Source organism: Herpailurus yagouaroundi, unplaced genomic scaffold (genome assembly GCF_014898765.1).
Source record: "Herpailurus yagouaroundi ecotype Mexico unplaced genomic scaffold, PumYag 67158, whole genome shotgun sequence".
Taxonomy (NCBI): domain Eukaryota; kingdom Metazoa; phylum Chordata; class Mammalia; order Carnivora; family Felidae; genus Herpailurus; species Herpailurus yagouaroundi.
The window spans coordinates 142,537-160,089 of record NW_024420004.1 but is presented as its reverse complement, the minus strand read 5'-3'; the positions used below and the strand labels follow the sequence as shown (position 1 = coordinate 160,089).

Genomic DNA, 17,553 nt, shown 5'->3' with positions numbered 1-17,553 from the left:
ATTGAGGAGGGCACCTTTTGGGATGAGCACTGGGTGTTGTATGGAAACCAATTTGACAATAAATTTCATATGTAAAAAAAATAAAAAAAAGCAATAAATTAAATTTTCATAAAAAAAAGTTTATCCATGCAAAAAGAAACAATTAAAAATGTAAATTTCCACCCTCAGAATGAGAGAAGTTATTTGCAAATGATATATTTGATAAAAGGTTAGTATCCAAAATATATAAAAACTTATGCAAATCAACACCCCAAAAGCAAATAATCAAAATTAAAAATTAGCAGAAGAGATGAACATTCCTCCAAGGAGGACATCTAGATGGCCAACAGTCACATGAAAAGATGTTCCACATAACTCATCAGTAGGGAAATGCAAACCAAAACTACAATGAGATATCACCTTGCACCTATAAGAATGGCTAAAATCAATAACACAAGAAACAAGTGTTGACAAGGATGTGGAGAAAAATGACCCCGCATTCACTCTTGGTGGGAATACAAACTGGTGCAGCCACTATGCAAAACAGTATGGAAGTTCCTAAAAAAATTAAAAATAAAACTACCCTATGATCCAGTAATCATACTGGTTATTTACCCAAAAAAATAAAAAACAGTAATTCAACAGGATACACGAACCTCTCTGTTTATAGCAGCATTATTTACAATTGCCAAACTATGAAAGCAGGTCACATGTCCCTGGCTAGATGAATGGACAAAGAAGATGGGTTGTGTATATACAAAGGAATATTATTCAGTCATAAAAAAGAATAAAATCTTGACATTTGCAACAACATGGATAGAATGAGAGAGTATATTGTTAATTGAAATAAGTCAGTCAGATAAATAAAAATACCATATGACTTTACTCACATGTGGAATTTAAGAAACAAAACAAATGAGCAGGGAAAAAAAGAGAAAGAGAGAAACAGACACTTACCTATTGAGAATAACCTGATGGTTTACCTGGTGAGTGGTGATCTGGGCAAAATGAAACTGCTGCTCTACCTTTCCTTTTCTTTTTTGTTTTCCTTTTTCTTTTTATTTTTCTTTCTTTCTTTTTTTTGTAAGTAGTCTCTAGGCCAATGTGGGGCTCAAATCACAACCTGGAGATCAAGAGTCACATGCTATACTGACTGACCTAGCCAGGTGCCCTCCATTTTACCCTTTTACTACTGTTATTCTCCATCTCTCTGATCCAGTGTGGTGCTTGTGCCTCACCTACAGGTTCTAGGGTTTTCCAGTGGCATTTTGTCTATGGATAGATTTTGTTGGTCTTTTTGTGAGAAAGACTAAAGTGAAATGACCTTTGTTACAATCTTGATGATATCATCATCCATGAATACAGGATTTGCAATGAAAATCCATTTCAATTCTGATACTGGTGGTTTTTACCTTTTCTACTATTTTTATTTTTGTCCATATTGCTGGTTTTTCACTTTTATTTTATATTTTATTGACTTTTTTAAGTGACCGAGCTTTGTTTCATTTGTTTTCTCTATTATTTTTCTTTTTTCAATTTCATTTGTTTCTGCTCTTATCTGTATGTTTCCCATTATTTTGTTTGCTTTGGACTTACTTCCTCTTCTATTTATAGTTTCTTTATGTAAGAACTTATTTTTTAATCAGCTTAAGAAGTTTTATCTTTTCTAATGCATTTTAGTTCTATAAATTTGCTTATCAGCACTGCTATAGCTGTATCTTACATTTTTTAAAAGTTTGTTTATTTATTTATTTATCTATTTATTTATCCAGAGAGATAGAGCACACAAGTGGGAGATGGGCAAAGGGGTGGGGGAGAATCCCAAGCAGGCTCCACACTGCCAGAGCAGAGTCCTTGAAATTTTGAGAGTTTTTTTTATAGGTAAGATTCCTTCTCTCTGTTACCTTAAAGCAATATTCCTTTCTTGCCTGTAAGTTCAAGCCTCTCTGAAACTTTGGTGTGAGACTGCAGACAACCAAGTTATAAAGTAGGGATGAGATAAGATGATCCACCCTCACTATATATCCATAATACCATTTTACATGGTAAACGGTGAACAGAAAATATATATATATATATATACATATATATATATATATATATATGTGTGTGTGTGTGTGTGTACATATGTACCCATATGTATGTATGTATGTATGTATGTATATACATACATACATATATATTTTTTAATTGCTTTGCTGAAGTTTTCTATTTTTTTAATTTGTCTCAGAGACATTTGTAATTGCTTGTTGTAGCAGTTGCATTATAGCTATTTTAAAATCCTTTTCAGGTAATTTGAACATCTGCTTCATTTCAGTTTTTGTGTTTGGTTATCATCTTCTCATTCAAGTTGTGATTTTGCTCTTTCTTGATATCATGGAAATAATGAAGCATATTTAAGCAATCTATTTTAGAACATATTCATCTTGTTTATATTTAGCACACAAGTCCTGGCATAATTCTGTGTTCCAATGACAGTGTAATTTTCAGAGACCTTGCTTTGGGATTTTGGTTTGCTTGGTTTCTCTGGTGTCACTAGTGTTTTTGTTTATCCCTGACAGAGCCACTTATTATTTCTGGATAGTGAAAGGGATTGCAGCTCGCAGCAAAATTGCTTCCTGGGCTTGGTAGCTTGCTATGTTGAGATTCCCCCTGCAGGTCCTTCCCAATGTCTAATTAGGAACGGGGAGTCTCTGACCAAAAGAGATGAATACCAGTTTCCCTGCCTATTTGATGTATGCAGGGCTCTTCCTCAATCCCCCTTTTTGTCTCCAGGGCCATCTGGGGTTGTCATTAGGATTCCTTGTTGATCTTGGTCTGTGTTCTGCTAGGTTGGATGTTGGAAAGATACCCAGTTGCTTTGTCATCCTGTTCTTTTCCACATTGCCATTTTCTTTCTATATTTTTAAGTCTTTCTATTGCCTCTTTCATTATTTACAGTGTTTATCATTAAACACAGATGAGTTTGTGGCATCTCACTTGAAAAGTAAGCCCAATTTATATTTTTAAAACATCACTTTTCTGCATGGAGAATAAAATATGAAGGGCTAGAGTAAATGAAAGGAGAGTAATAATGAGGCTACCACTCTAGTCCAGGTAAAAGATGATTGTTTTTTAGACTGAGGTGGTAGCAGTAAAGATACAAACAAGTGAATCAGTTATACCAATTTAGGAGGCAAACAGACAAGGCTCACCAATGTGATTACTTTGGGGATTTCTGGCTTGATCAACTGAACGAATTGAAGTGTCACTTAATTATCAAAAACATCTTCTACATCGCCACTGGGAGCAAAACCACCACTATATATATATATATATATATATATATATATATATATATATATATAGGCTTGAGCTTAGTTTCCCCAATCTGTAGGAGGGTTACATCCTCAGAGGAAACTTATCCTCATTCCACCTACTTTTCTTTGTCTCTGATTCATGACCATGACCAAGGTAACATCCCAGTTGTGTGCAAATCATAGCTATTAATTGACTCGAGTCCTCAGTGCGCACTGGGTTTTCAATAACCTCCACATTTACCATAGACCAAAATTGTTTGCTTTTAAGTGCATTGATTTTGCAATGGCTTAAATACCCCACCATTTTATTTTATAACTAGCAATTTAAACCTTCCATCATCTCCTTCCCCCATTATGTTTCTGAGATTTCCAGTAAAGCTCACCAGAAAGCCACTGACCACAGTAAAGCAAGATGAATAATAGGCTCAGGACCATGTTTTCTCTTCCAACCTTCAACATTGTATGGCAACTGAATACTAGTCCTGTGGGTTTCTACATTTGATCTGTATAGGATACCTAATTAGGCAGAGAGATTGGCTGGGAAGACAAGAAAATTGCAGTTAATATGGATACAAAGGATGGAGATTGGTGGATGTTTCTATGATACACCAGGATAAAACAAGTATTTGGAGTCAAATAGATTGACATGAATCTTTGCTCAACTTCTAGTTGAATGCCCGTGGATAAAATTACTCTGATCATTTGTTTACTCAAATATAAAACAAAGTATCACTCTGATAAAGCTAAGGCGAGTTAAATGCAATCAGGTATTAGATGTTTTGTAAAGTGTAAACCAGTACATATGTCAGTTATTATCTTAATTCTGCTTCTAATGTTTTCTTTTCTTCATTTCCCATGTGAAATGGTATTATGGATATATAGCGAGGGTGGATCATCCTATCTCATCCTTACTCTACATCTTGTTCATCTGTGGTCTCCCACCAACTTTTCAGAGAGGCTTGAACTTACAGGCAACAAAGGAATATTGCTTTAAGATACCAGAAAGGAGTCTGCCCTATTTAAAAAAATTCCAAAAATTGCAAGTAGACCTCTCATATGCCCAATTGCCAGAGTCCATGAGATTGGTGCCCATCTCACCTTGCCCAGTGGATAGGTTTAAGCTTTGTCTCAGACTTCTGTTTCTCTCTGGAAAATTTTCTTAGAATTCAAAAGTGTTTTGGCACCTATGTGTTACAAGATGGTACCCACCAGTCTGACTTAGTTTTTTTTTTCCAAAACACAAACACATAGGCCCCACAAAAAGGATAGCTAGACCCATATTATACCCCCTCCCAGTGAGTGTTCTTTGTTTCAATCATGGTCACAGATTCCCAGAGGCCACAGAGATCATTAAAATCACCATGTTCACTCTTATAGTGTTCTAACAAGTACTTTAACATACAGTATTTTTTGCCTACAGTATGGAGTGGAAAACTGTGCCAGAAATTTTGAAGACTGACCTCCTGAGGTGATTCTGGCTCCAGAGGTTGTAGGTGCTCATAGCAATAATATTCCATCTACTTCTTTTCCAAAATAGTTTATTTCCAAGGAGAATCAAAATAAAATTTGGATCTTCAAATCCCACCCCACACATTCTCCATCATGCCCATGTTGTTAGCCCTTAGTTTAGATGTGGATTATCTTCACAGCTCACTTACCTAGGTTCTAAAAAAGCAATAAAAACCTAATCAATTGATTTTACCTTAGGTATCTACTTTGTAAGAAGAATAGGTTATTAGTAATTTCCAAATCTTCCAAGTGTCAGTGGTTGATATAATCCAGCTGTTGAAATTTGTGATATAAGATAATATGGGATTTTCTTGCCCCAGCTTCCCAAGTGGAGAAAAAAAATAAAGAAAAAGAGAAGGTACATAATTTCCATGTAAATAAATAAGTGAAGAAATTCCCAGATGAGTGTATTTCCCTACTCTGCCTCTCTACCACTCATGTCCCTTTGACAGTGGAGTCAGTTACTAGAGCATGACCTGCTGGGACTGCATTCAAGATGTGCAGTTGCAGGACCCAACTGCTACTGTTTGAGGGACAGAAGCTTGAAGCTGTCATCCAGGATGGACCTCCTGTTGCGTCGTAGCTTTCTCTGTCGATACTGGTACCAGATCACACCACCAAGAGCTAGAGCAATGAGGAGGAGAATGATACTCATGGCAATTAAAAGAGAAGCCAGTATCTCAATATTCTTTACAGGGATCCGCATGCCCATCACTCTCACATTGCCTTCTCCAATGTTTCTGAGGATTGATGCTGAAATAGAACAAGAGAAAAATGGCACCCTGAGCTGGAGAGTACTCTAATGTGGTACCATTCGTGGTCAACTCTTGGGAAATAGGAAATAACTCCATCAACATAGGGCAGAGGAATTGCTCCTATCTCTAAAAACACCAGCTGATGAATACAGGTTTATAGGTTACAAAGAATTTGTGTAACAGGAAGTCACTGCTAAGATAGCCCTTAGGAATCACTATGTTCTTTACCCCCATGGAAAGAACTAAAACTGAGTAGAAAGGGCCCTGGTATATTTCTTCAAATATAAAAATGTTTGTGATGTAAAGCTAACAATAAAAAGAATTGGATTTGGTTTATATGTTTCCAGAGGATAGAATTGGGAGCAATGAGTGGAATTTTCAAGGAGGCAGTTTGACTCAATCATCTAGCTTATAAATGCTCAATTTGACTATTTGTACCATGACAACAGCCTACCACTGTGCTGTCTTGTCTCTCAGCTCTTTGAGTCTTGATACACTGATGTCACATTGATCTTTAGAGGTGAAATAATATGATTGTTTTAGTTACTGACATACAAACTTTGGTGATCTCCAATTAACCTACACAGCAAAGCTATGAATCAAACTAGGCATTCCAACTCTCACAATCAGGCTCTAACTTACCATTTTGGTTTTATATTATACTCTTTAGCCACAGCAACTGATTCTTTGTTTCCAAGAACAGGTGACCCTCTTTCAGGCCACCCTTTCTCCCTCTTCACTTTTCTATACGCATATTAAATGTTACATTTGAGGTCAGTTAATGGTCCTTTCTTCTGTGTTCCCAACGTATCTGTACTGTTTGTATTCTCATGATTTACTTGCTTGGGCCAAGTGAACTATCTCCTTCACTTTTGGACTTCAGTCTCCTTTTTATAAAATGATGATAAGAACTATACTTAGGTCAGAGGTTCATTGTGATATTTAAATTAGCTAATATTTATAAAATATTTAGCATAGCATCTGGAAGATAGCAAATGAACAATAATTAATAGCTGTCGTTTTGCCCCTTTTTACAATGTATACCAGCAATGCAATTATTGTTTTTGTATCTCATTCCATTTATAGATGAAAATCTCCTGGATAGTAATATCTTACTTGTTTTTGTTTCCCTGGAACTCAGCACATGTTTGATAAATATATAAATGGATGAATGAACATTAATAAAGAAATAAGAAAAGATGAACTGTGAGTTAAAATGGACGCTGGAAACTTCATAGTTCTAAGTTTACATTCTACTACTTACTCCTCTTGTGATCTTGGACAAATTACTTTCCATTTCTCAATTTCTCATGTAGAAAATTTTTGGGCTTTATTAGACCAAGAGTTTACACTATCCCAACCTCACTTTTACTATTCCCAATCCCTCCAAAACATACCTTAGTCTCCTGGTTCACAGTTTATAAAATACTTGGGGAAATCATTAGGACTTTTCAAAACATAGCTGAAAAAAATCCCCATATTAAACTGATGGTCTGTAGCATCCCTTCTACTTCTCATAACTCTCTGAGACTTTCTCAGTCCATGTACAAATGGGATAGGGGAGAGTGAGGTAGGTAAGGCCCACTATTTGGACCTAGTTTAGGTAGGAAAATAATTTCTACTTTTGTGAATGGAAGAAATGGCTGGTTCCAAAGAGTCAACTATTTGGTATTCCATAGAAACAAGAATAAAAAAGCTGATGTAGACTGTATGGTATTTATACTAGTTTCATACTGTCTCTGTGAATAATTTATGTCTGTGTTACAGCTCCTTCATGTCTAACCCAAAGAAACCTTGAATCCACACACCCCCCCCCTTCACACATTAGGTGAGAAGCTAAGATAGCAACTTTCAATTGGGGTGAGGCTGTTTTCCCTAATTTAAGATGTTGGGAATAGGGGACAGAGAGAATAAATATGCTGAGAAAAACTGAACCTTGGGTTCCTGACTTTTGAAGTATTACAGAAATTTCAGGGTGCTTCCTGCTAGTATTGTAGTCCATGTTTTGGTAGTGAATCTCATTTTCTAGAGGCACTACACCTCCCCCCAAGTACATACCACATATAACTACACAGTTTATGCATTATCCTTCCTACCTTTTCCAATCTCTTTGGTGATGGTGGTGATAGTGCTTACGTGTTCTGGTAGAAAAGAAAAAAAAAGAGGTTAGTTAGCGCTGTTATTCTTCCTACCAATCCACAGGTTTGCTGTGGGCATTGGCATTGGATAGAGGAATTTCTCTGTAGTATCCTAAGCAAAAAGAAGGTGCCTGGAATTAATTACCTTATGGTCAAAGTCATTATTGGCATACGTATTTGTTTTTTTTTTTTTCAACGTTTTTTATTTATTTTTGGGACAGAGAGAGACAGAGCATGAACGGGGAGGGGCAGAGAGAGAGGGAGACACAGAATCGGAAACAGGCTCCAGGCTCCGAGCCATCAGCCCAGAGCCTGACGCGGGGCTTGAACTCACGGACCGCAAGATCGTGACCTGGCTGAAGTCGGACGCTTGTATTTGGTTTTGAGTAGTGACAAAAATATAAGAAAAAACATAGGCTTAGGAGTCCAAAAGGTAAGTCACCCCTCTGCCATTATGTACATATTTATTGATATTTCCTACCCACATTCTTGTGTTCTTTGTCACCCTTTCCCACCCTCCCTTCAATAAATCTCTGCTCCTTGTCAAAACTACATCCCTACATATTCAAACCCTTTTGAGAACACTGCTTCCTCTTCTTGCTTTAATGAGGCTGAGCTTTTCTCTGAGGACTATGTTTCCTTTATATCCTCTCAATACTGCTTTTAGATAATTTTTCCTCCCTTTTTGGGGTAAATATCTATCTGTTTTGAAGATTATATTTTTCGGCTACAAAACTCACAACCACTTTTTGTTACTGTTACCCAGTAGTTCTTTTCATTCACGGAACTCTTTGCTACCTGACTCAGTCTTCCCATTCCTCCATTCCCACCATAGGTGTTGACCCATTCATCCTTCAAACTTCACAGTTTCTGTACCTTTTAATTCCAACAACTTCTATATCTACTCTAATTCTATTAACAATTCCCATGGCCACATTGAACTTGTTATTCAGAACTGCTCCATCTCAGAAATATAAAATCTAACAACAGCCTTCTCTTCCTTACATAGTTTAATGATACTTATTCCATTTAACCTGTTATCATCACCTCATACAGATCTCTAGCTCCTGGATCCTTCCATTTTTTTCCCAAACTGTCAGCTTTATCATGCCTTTTTTTGTTTACCCCATTCCTGGTCTAGCTAGACTCTATGGTCTATCACTTCAACTACTGACTTACCAGGAGCATTATAATTGACTGATGAAACCACAGTGAGTATGATTTCTCTGTGTTTTGTCTGGTATGCTGAATGTTGGTGTATAAAAATCATGTAATTGTAAAGATAAGTATTCTTTGTGTCAAACTTTAACTAAGCCCTCAATTTTTCCTGCCAATAAATTATTTTCTATCACTCAGAGTAAGCTTTGTTTTCCCATCTCCCAAAGTGGTTATTTCAAACCTTAGCCCACTCTCTTCAAGTTCCTTATCCTACTTTCTATCCTTCACTCTAAGCAGATGAATTCTCTCCCACAAATGAACAAATGAAGCAGAGACAAGGAAATAAATATTCTTTCTGTCAGACTCCTCACCCAAACTTATACAATGATCATTTACTTTTCTGTCTTCTCTTCTTTTAGTAAAAAAAAATCTATTCCACTCTAATTTTTCATTTTATCTCTGGTTTTCATACCCTGTTTCCTCATCAGGAACGTTGTTTCAACAATTAGCCCTTTCTTCCCTGTCTACAACTATTCCCTCTGGTTGGCCAGGTAGCATATATGTGGTTGGAGCAATACTGAATTAGACTATCGTGAAGTATAAACAAACAATAAAAAGAAAATAAGTAGGCTTTGTAGGCTGGCTCATTGTCAGAGAGATATATGAGTTATCTTTATTCATGGAAGTTCTTTGATGTTATATATTGAGATAATTTTGTGAAATGGTCCAGATTTTGGATGACCCATTACTATACACAGGCAAAACCTGTTGTCTTAAACCTATAGCGTCTTGATGACACATCAATTTATCACTTGACTTTGTTTCTAAGGGCTGACAAAACACAACAAAGAGTTTTGTGTGCCTATCTGAGTAGTAAAGAATAGTACTATAGTAGTAAGTTGAAGACACATTTTAGCAGTATAGATTACTAGAGAACAAAGCTTTTCAAAGATACAGGTTATTATAATGGAAAATTTCTCTTTCCCTGGGGGTAAAGAGCAGAGTTGTATTCTCTACCCTGGTTTGCTAAGCTTGTTTAAAAGCCCAAAGACATTTTCAAACTTTGTATTTCTGCTTATAGAGTGCCAATGACCGAAAATCCTAGACACAGGTCAAGAGATTCCTAAACAATTAATGACCAAAAGACAAAATCCATAGCCAGCCAAAACTTTTATGTTCTTGGTGATGATCAAAAATTGACTGATAAAGAAACCAACCCAGCAATTCACTCTCCATATTAAAAAAGAAAAAAGGCAAAACCTTTTTGCACCCTTGGTAGCAACTCTTTCTGAGATAAGCCATAACTAAAGACCAATATGTCCATCTAGCTTTAGACATAGTTGTTCCAAGACAGAAAGAACTTTTTCACAAGCACCACAAAACAAATCAACAAATCAATTAAGGGGTGACTATTAGAACTATATTTATTTTTTAAAGAACTCATTAGCAAGATTTCTTGAAATAGTGAGTACTTCTAATGAATCCTAAAATAATAGATTTCTATTTAAATGAAATATATTTCAAAGGAAGCAAATCTATGCTAAGCAACAATGCATAGAGCCTAATGAGTTTCAGGCTGGGTCAACCCATGTGAAATCAACAAGTGTCAAAGTAATTAGGATGGGGAAGGAGCAAGGAAACAATGGAGAATGAGAAATATAGTTGGGAGAACACCTGAGTGTGGCATGCACTGTCTTAAGTCCTGGTTCTTCTGGGATCAGAAAGACAGGGGTAAGGAATTTCTTGGGATTATCTGGTTTCTGTAGACTACATAAAGTATTCAAAGATTTCCAATCTTGGGGGAAGTTATACCTTACCTCTTTGGGACAAGACAGTAAAAAGGGTCTCCATGCCAGCATGGACATGGTCAGAAACGTGGCAGTGCATCAGCCATGTCCCAGGGTTGCTGGCTACCATCTCCACAACCTCAAAGGTCCCTGGGAACAGATCTACAACATCTGCACGGTAGCTCTCTCCATTCTGCAAAAGAGATTGGGGTGGAGGAGAAGAAATGAAGGGTAAAGAGTTCATCTTAGAGCTTATAGGAGCTAAAAAAAACTTGGATGTACAAATCAGGGACATGGGGCTCCAAGATTCATAGATCAGAGAGCAGCTTAACAAGTACAACTGATCCATCTCCTCTATAAATCTGCCCACACAAATTGAACCATCAGAGGAGACCCTATCTTCCTACTTTTCTTTAAAGTGTCCCAAAGGACACTTTGGGAGCTAAAATTAGTATCTCCATACTTTTCATCATGCTGACATCTGGGGGATTTGGCTTAATCCTTGACTCCTAGGAAGGAACTACTTATTTCCTTTAGAAATTTATCTCAATTTAGATTTCTCCTCTATGCTATCATCTTTATCACACTTCTATATCTGTAAATCTATATCAATGCCTTCAACTCCCTTTCCCTTCAACTGCCCCCTTTCCCTAAGGCTAAAACTTCTTTTTCAAAACCTACATGTTGTTCCATGTAGCTTCTGAATTGAAGTTTCTTATAATGGATTAAGAACTTTCATAGATTCTGAGACATCACTATGAAATTTCTTGCTCTTAGGATCACTGTTTAATGGCACTCCAGTCCTTGACTGATGTTCAATTACTTCGGTTTCTTCAATCTACTTACACCACAAATGAGCTACTCACTTCTTCTTTTTTTCCTTTGAGCTACTCATTTCTTCTGTCAGAGGGGAAAGCCAAGGACTAGAGGGAAGTGACTAACCCTGGAGTACACAGCCAAACTAGAATTCCCAGTTCAATTCTCCATGTACAAGACCTCTCCTCTTTTAACTATTATCTTGTTCCTTAAGAAGCTATCCCTTTCTTCCTTAATGACTGTCAAAGCATTACTCTAATTGTTCCTGAGGTACTCAGCCCTTTGCCAGCTCACCCGATATAGGAAGCTCTCTGCATGGAAGTGGATAGTGTGTAGGTCAATATCTTGGCCCATGGCCAGCATGTACCATGCCACTCGTTCTCCTTGGTACATGGTAAGACCCCTGAGGTTGCTGTAGAGCTTTCCATTAATGGCTGTAAAAAAAAAAAGTCTCATATCTTTTGTTTTGATTTCCCATTGCCATTGCCTTAGGGCTAGTCCCTATCATGTTTGATGATAACAATATCTTCTTAATTTCTCTAATCTCTATAACATTTGCATTCCATAAGTCTATCTTACACATTGGTGTTATAAGAGTGGTATTTCTAAATATCTAATCTGACCATTTCTTTCTACTGCTTAAAATACTATAATAGATGCCTCATGCCTAAAAGATCAAGCTCCTTAGTTCAGCCAATGAGGTCCTTCACAATATAAGGCCAAACCACCTTCTCATATTCATTTCCCATTATCTAACACATTTTTTCCAATGAAGGTGATTTATTCACCATCCCCAATATGGCCCCATATTCATGTTCTTTGTGTCCTTGCTCATGCTTCTGATATTTCCCCCTAGAAATCCTGCCTTCTTTTATTCATCTTTTCAAAGCCCAATCATAACTTTACCTTACCCAAGAACACTTCCTTGATCTAGTTCCTCTTATTAACTCTCTTTCCCTTCATTTACTTCTACTTCTGAACTCCTCCAGTACTGTCTGTACCATATTTGGAAGTCACCAAAACCTCCCTTATATACTTACCTATCTTTAAATTGGTGGAAGCTCATATCCCCAACTGGACTATAGGTTCCTAGTAAGCCGGAAATGAAAGTATATACTATACTAATATAGTTTCCTTATATTCTTCAGAGCACCCAGAAGACACCTGAGCCTACAATACATGTTAAATAAAAAGTACTTGCAATATTTTTGGAATTAATAATTATATTAATTGCATAGGCTTCATTACCTGTTTCTTCACAGGCCACATCCTATGCTCTAAAGACAACAAACTACTCATAGCCATGTTAATTCATATTGTCAGGACTATGCCCAGAGCACATTCCTGTGCCCCACATATTCTTATGGAGGGAAAGTCATTTTTACTCTACGTTTCAAGAGTGGAAATAATGGAAGGAACATTTATAACCTGTCATTTATTTACCCCAATCAAATTGTGAATTTGTAAAAAAAGAACTAAAGATGCTCAACTCTACCCTTTATGAATCTTCTCTCTCTTGAATCAGTCTTGACATAGAAAATAATTCAAATTGATTTAATATTACATTGTAGAGAAGATTCTACTGCTGCAAAGGGGAGGCTATTGTTGTTTACCTATATCAATGTCAAGGTAGAAAATCTATTCCCTGCAGGAGGAGTATCAGCAAGCCCATTTAGCTTCAGAAATAAATTCAGTGTCCTTCTCAGGAACTAATTCTCAGGGGAACTAATTAGTTCTAATTAGTTCTTTCTCAGTAAGCCCACATTTGGTCATAAGCATCTCTTTTTTTTTTTCTCAATTGTTTCAATAATCTGGAAGGGAAAGGAACGATATATTATTTGTTTTCCCTCAGAATATAACATTATATTTCTATCTTCAGTACCAGCATTTAGAAAGTGTTCAACAAATTCCTGATACATAAGTAGATGGATTGATGTCTGAGGAGTTTGGATGAATGAACATATAAACAAACAGATAGAAATGGGCATTAACCAAACAAATGGACACTAGCAAGTTGTAAATGTGCCCTAATTCCCTTTTTCCCCTGGGCAACTAATTTCTCTGATTTGTCAGAAGATACAAAGTTCACATTGTTCAGTTTGTGAATCTTCTATTTCAATGTGAATCATTTTTATCTACAGCAAGGGGAAATAGCTAGAATCAATGCGACGAGATACTAATTTTGAGTTCCATTGGAAGCACTATCAAAGCTGCACCTTATCCTCATGTCAAAGAAATATTACACTAGAAAGGATGGTGAGAAATCACTTCACACATTTAAATGTATTTAAGTTCTCACTCTTATTTTAGATTTTCTTTTGTTTGTGAAATGCTACACAGATCTTTGAAACAAAGGAAGGCTTGGATGCACAATTTTCTTCCAAAATCCATTCAAGCATCAAAATCTCTTCATTGTACGTAATATAAATCCAGCATTATTTTCTCTGAGGTTCTTTCCTATTTGTAAATTGAAACTTTGTTGTGAAATTAGACTAAAAGACAAGCTGTCCTTCATTTGTCTATCTTGGAATCTATTGAGAAAGTACATTCCAGATGCAGGGGGGTAAAGAAATAAAATGATATTGAGAGACTAAACTCAGGATTTTGAAATAGAAGGACCCTAAACAACCAACCTACCAGGTACATTGAGAGTCACAAATTTTCATCTTTCTTTTCTAGTGTGTTAAAGTATGCTGGTGTCACTACAACAACTTTACAGAGTCAGCTTCTTGCTTTATGTGCACCTGATCTAACGCTGACTATTTATATATTTTGTGTATATAAATGTACAATAGTAGGAGACAGTTCTTTTAATTTGCCCACATACCACCTTCCTACTTTCCCATACTTTCAATTATGCTCCCTTAGGTAGTGATGGGCCTATCATATACCTCCATGAAACCAATGGGGAGTTCTTTGGAAGAAAGGTTGGTTATTTTCTACAGACCATGCATTTTGTTGCTCTCCAAAAAAGTCTCATTCTGTAGGTTAACACGGCCTGGCTCCTGGGCCCCATGGGTTGCTACATTTTCCTCTAGATACCAAGACTGGTTCTCATCAAAGATCAAGAATAACAAGGCAAATTCTCTGTCCATGTCACTCCGTCCTCCATAAGGCTCCAGGATGCCCTTTCGGCAGATGGTCAAGGGTCCAACAAGACCACTATACATGTCCTGAGGATGGGAGGAAGGGGAAGACAGTAAATCAAATGGAGTTGTTCCTGGGTAGCAGTGTTGTACATGGTGCCAGACTGACTTCTAAGTCAAGCCTACTGTACTCAGCACTTGATCATAATGTCTTACATTTATAAGCAACTCTAATATATTATCTGAATTCATCCTCACAATAATTTGAGATACAGATAAGAGGTACCTATGCAACCTATGTTTTAGCTAGGCTGGCCTATCCATTGATCTCCAAACTCACAAGGCACTTTCACAACCCAGTGCCTTTCCTTATGTTGTTTCTTCTTTGTATAATGCCTTCCCTCTGCCACATACCTTATCTTAAGGTATACTGCTATTTAGTATTCAAGGCTTAAAGTATGAAATACATGTACCTTTCATTGTGGTGCATTCTCCAGCTTCCCTTTAATCATCTCCTCCAACCAAAAGTGATCACTCTCTCATGGGCCCCTCACAGTACTATTATATGGGTTCTTTTATTATTTTTTAAAGTTTATTTATTTATTTTGAGAGAGAGAAATAAAGAGCACATGAGCAGGGGAGAGGCAGAGAGAGGGAGAGAGAAAATCCCTAGCAGGCTCTGCACTGCCAGTGCAGAGCCCAATGTGGGGCTCAAACCCACTAACTGTGAGATCATGACCTGAGCTGAGGTCAAGGGCTGGGTGTTTATCCAACGGAGCCACCCAGGCACCCCTCTATTACATGTTTTTTTTTTAAGGAGCTGTTAGTATTTTACTTATTTGTATATATAAAATATATATATTTACATATACATATAATATATATTTATATAAATAAATATATGTAAAAATAAATTTATATTATATTTAATTTATGTTATATTGTTATTTATTATAATTATAATATATTTAATCATATATATATATATATATATATATATATATATATGATTGAAGATGGGAACTGTATCTTACATTTTTATCATCCAAAGCACCAAATAAAATCCCTAAAATATAGTAGTCTCTCAATAAATTATTGCTGACAGATGGTTGTGAATGGTTGGATAGATAGATACACTCATTTTCCAGATGAGGAAATGGGGAGATAATGCCCTATCGAAATTCACTCCAAAAGCAATATTGAAACAAATTTTGGGACTAAAACTCCAATTGTTTGACAACCAATCCTAGGGTTTTTAAATGGGAACATACCTATAGGATTCAAAAGGAAAAAGAAAAGAAAAGAAACAAAGAAGAAAACCCTTAGGACAAAGATATGGTGCTACCTATTCCCTTCATCCCTCCTTCTGTCTTTAAAATAAGTACCACATTTGAGGGATTTTCCCCAAACTCTGGGCTGCATTATTTCAGGGTTGGGCTCTGCCCATTTATGAGACTCACCTCCAAGAAATCAATATTGTCTTTACCTTGATGGGATCCACTGCAGAATAATAGATCCAGGAAACACAAGCAGAATCATTAGGCCCTGGGCCAGATCTTTCTGGGATGTTCCATTGGTAAGTGAGAACCTCACCTAGGAAGGGTAACAGGGATCTCCAGTTGGGCCAAATCAACTTTTTCCCAACTCTCAGGTTTTCCAAGAGGCTATGGTGGATGAGCCTCAGGACTTTTAAGATCTTTTTCCATTATTTCCATACCAGTCTCCATTTTAGTTTTATGATATTGCTCTTCTAACTCCTGGGACACATTCAGCCTCTCTTCTATACCCCTATCTTTAAAAGTCCAGTTCCAATCCCCTGCTAAATCCACTCTGATATTGTTCTTTCATCTTATAATGTCTTCCCTCCTTCATTTTTTAGCATGCTTTGTTCTCCTTTTCTTGCTGCTGCTTCTTATATTCAACTATTTTCCCAAGGCTGTCTCCAGTTCTCTTCTCGGTTTTTCTTTTTTTCATACTCTCTCTATGAACGCTTTTAGCTACCTTTCTGGTGTCAATTATGAACTATGTATTGATGACTCTTAAATACTTAACCAGAACTCCCTTGCTAGCATTAAGTTCCAATCTGAAATTTTTAATTAGATACTGAGCATCTTTTAAAGATTGTCCTGACAACACATCAAAAACTAAAATTGTTCTGAATTCACTTACCTCCTTTGAAAAAAGAACCTGTTAATCTGTGCTCCCAGTATCTAGTAATGATAACAAAACCCTCCTACTTACCCACACACAACACTTTAGTTTTTGTCTTCTAACCTTTACACACTCCACATGCAACTAAATAGTGAGTTCTACTGATTGTATCTCTACAATATATTGTGTTGCCATGCTATCCTCCTTCCAATTCCCAAGAATATTGCCCTCATATAGACCTTTATTTTCTCAACCAGACTATTACAAAAACCCCTAACACGTTTCTCTGCCTCCAAGTTTCGTCCTCTCCAATCCTTCTTCCAACTGATGCCATATTACTTTTATAACATTTCTATTGAGATAGAATTTGTATACCATACAATTCAACCATTTAAAGGGTACAATTAAATGTTTTAGTATATTCACAGAATTTTGTAATATAACCACATCAATTTTAGAAAGATCACTACCTCTGAAATAAAATCTTCACTCTTTCGCCATCATTCTGTAATCACCCACTCACTCGAGCCCTGGACAACCACTAATCTATATCTTTATAGAGTTGCCCATTTTGAGTATTTTATACAAATTCAGTTATATAGGATGGATATCAGCAAATTAGCAGAGTAAGAAGGTCTCAATGCTCATTTCCTTCCACGATAACAACAAAAATAAGGAATAAGCAACTATATACTCACAAAAATTTATCTGAGAGAGCTCCAGAATATATGAAATAATTATAACAACCCAGGGGGGAAAAAACCTGAACATGGCCATACAAAAAAGTATAGGAAGTATCTTACCTACCTTGTCCCAGTCTGGTGCAGCTGGTACCAAGAGGGAAAACTCATGGGGGAAAAGAACAGAAGGTGAAC

The 17,553-nt window shown here is 36.6% G+C and overlaps 1 protein-coding gene across 3 annotated transcripts in view; it reads right to left on the bottom strand.

Moving 5' to 3' along the window:
• Nucleotides 1–3,308: 3,308 nt before the first annotated feature.
• Nucleotides 3,309–17,553, bottom strand: part of HEPH (hephaestin) — a 93,706-nt gene continuing 79,461 nt past the window's right edge. For 2 of the 3 annotated variants that reach the window (XM_040467015.1, XM_040467014.1), the window contains exons 16-21: nucleotides 16,014–16,120; nucleotides 14,389–14,614; nucleotides 11,736–11,875; nucleotides 10,656–10,818; nucleotides 7,639–7,683; nucleotides 3,311–5,540 (exon numbers count right to left, since the gene is read on the bottom strand). In XM_040467015.1, the coding sequence (XP_040322949.1) occupies nucleotides 5,308–5,540; nucleotides 7,639–7,683; nucleotides 10,656–10,818; nucleotides 11,736–11,875; nucleotides 14,389–14,614; nucleotides 16,014–16,120 (914 nt within the window). In that variant the 3' untranslated portion in view covers nucleotides 3,311–5,307. Of the gene's footprint in view, nucleotides 5,541–7,638; nucleotides 7,684–10,655; nucleotides 10,819–11,735; nucleotides 11,876–14,388; nucleotides 14,615–16,013; nucleotides 16,121–17,553 lie in introns of all 3 variants that reach the window. The other variant, XM_040467016.1, reaches the window with a different exon arrangement.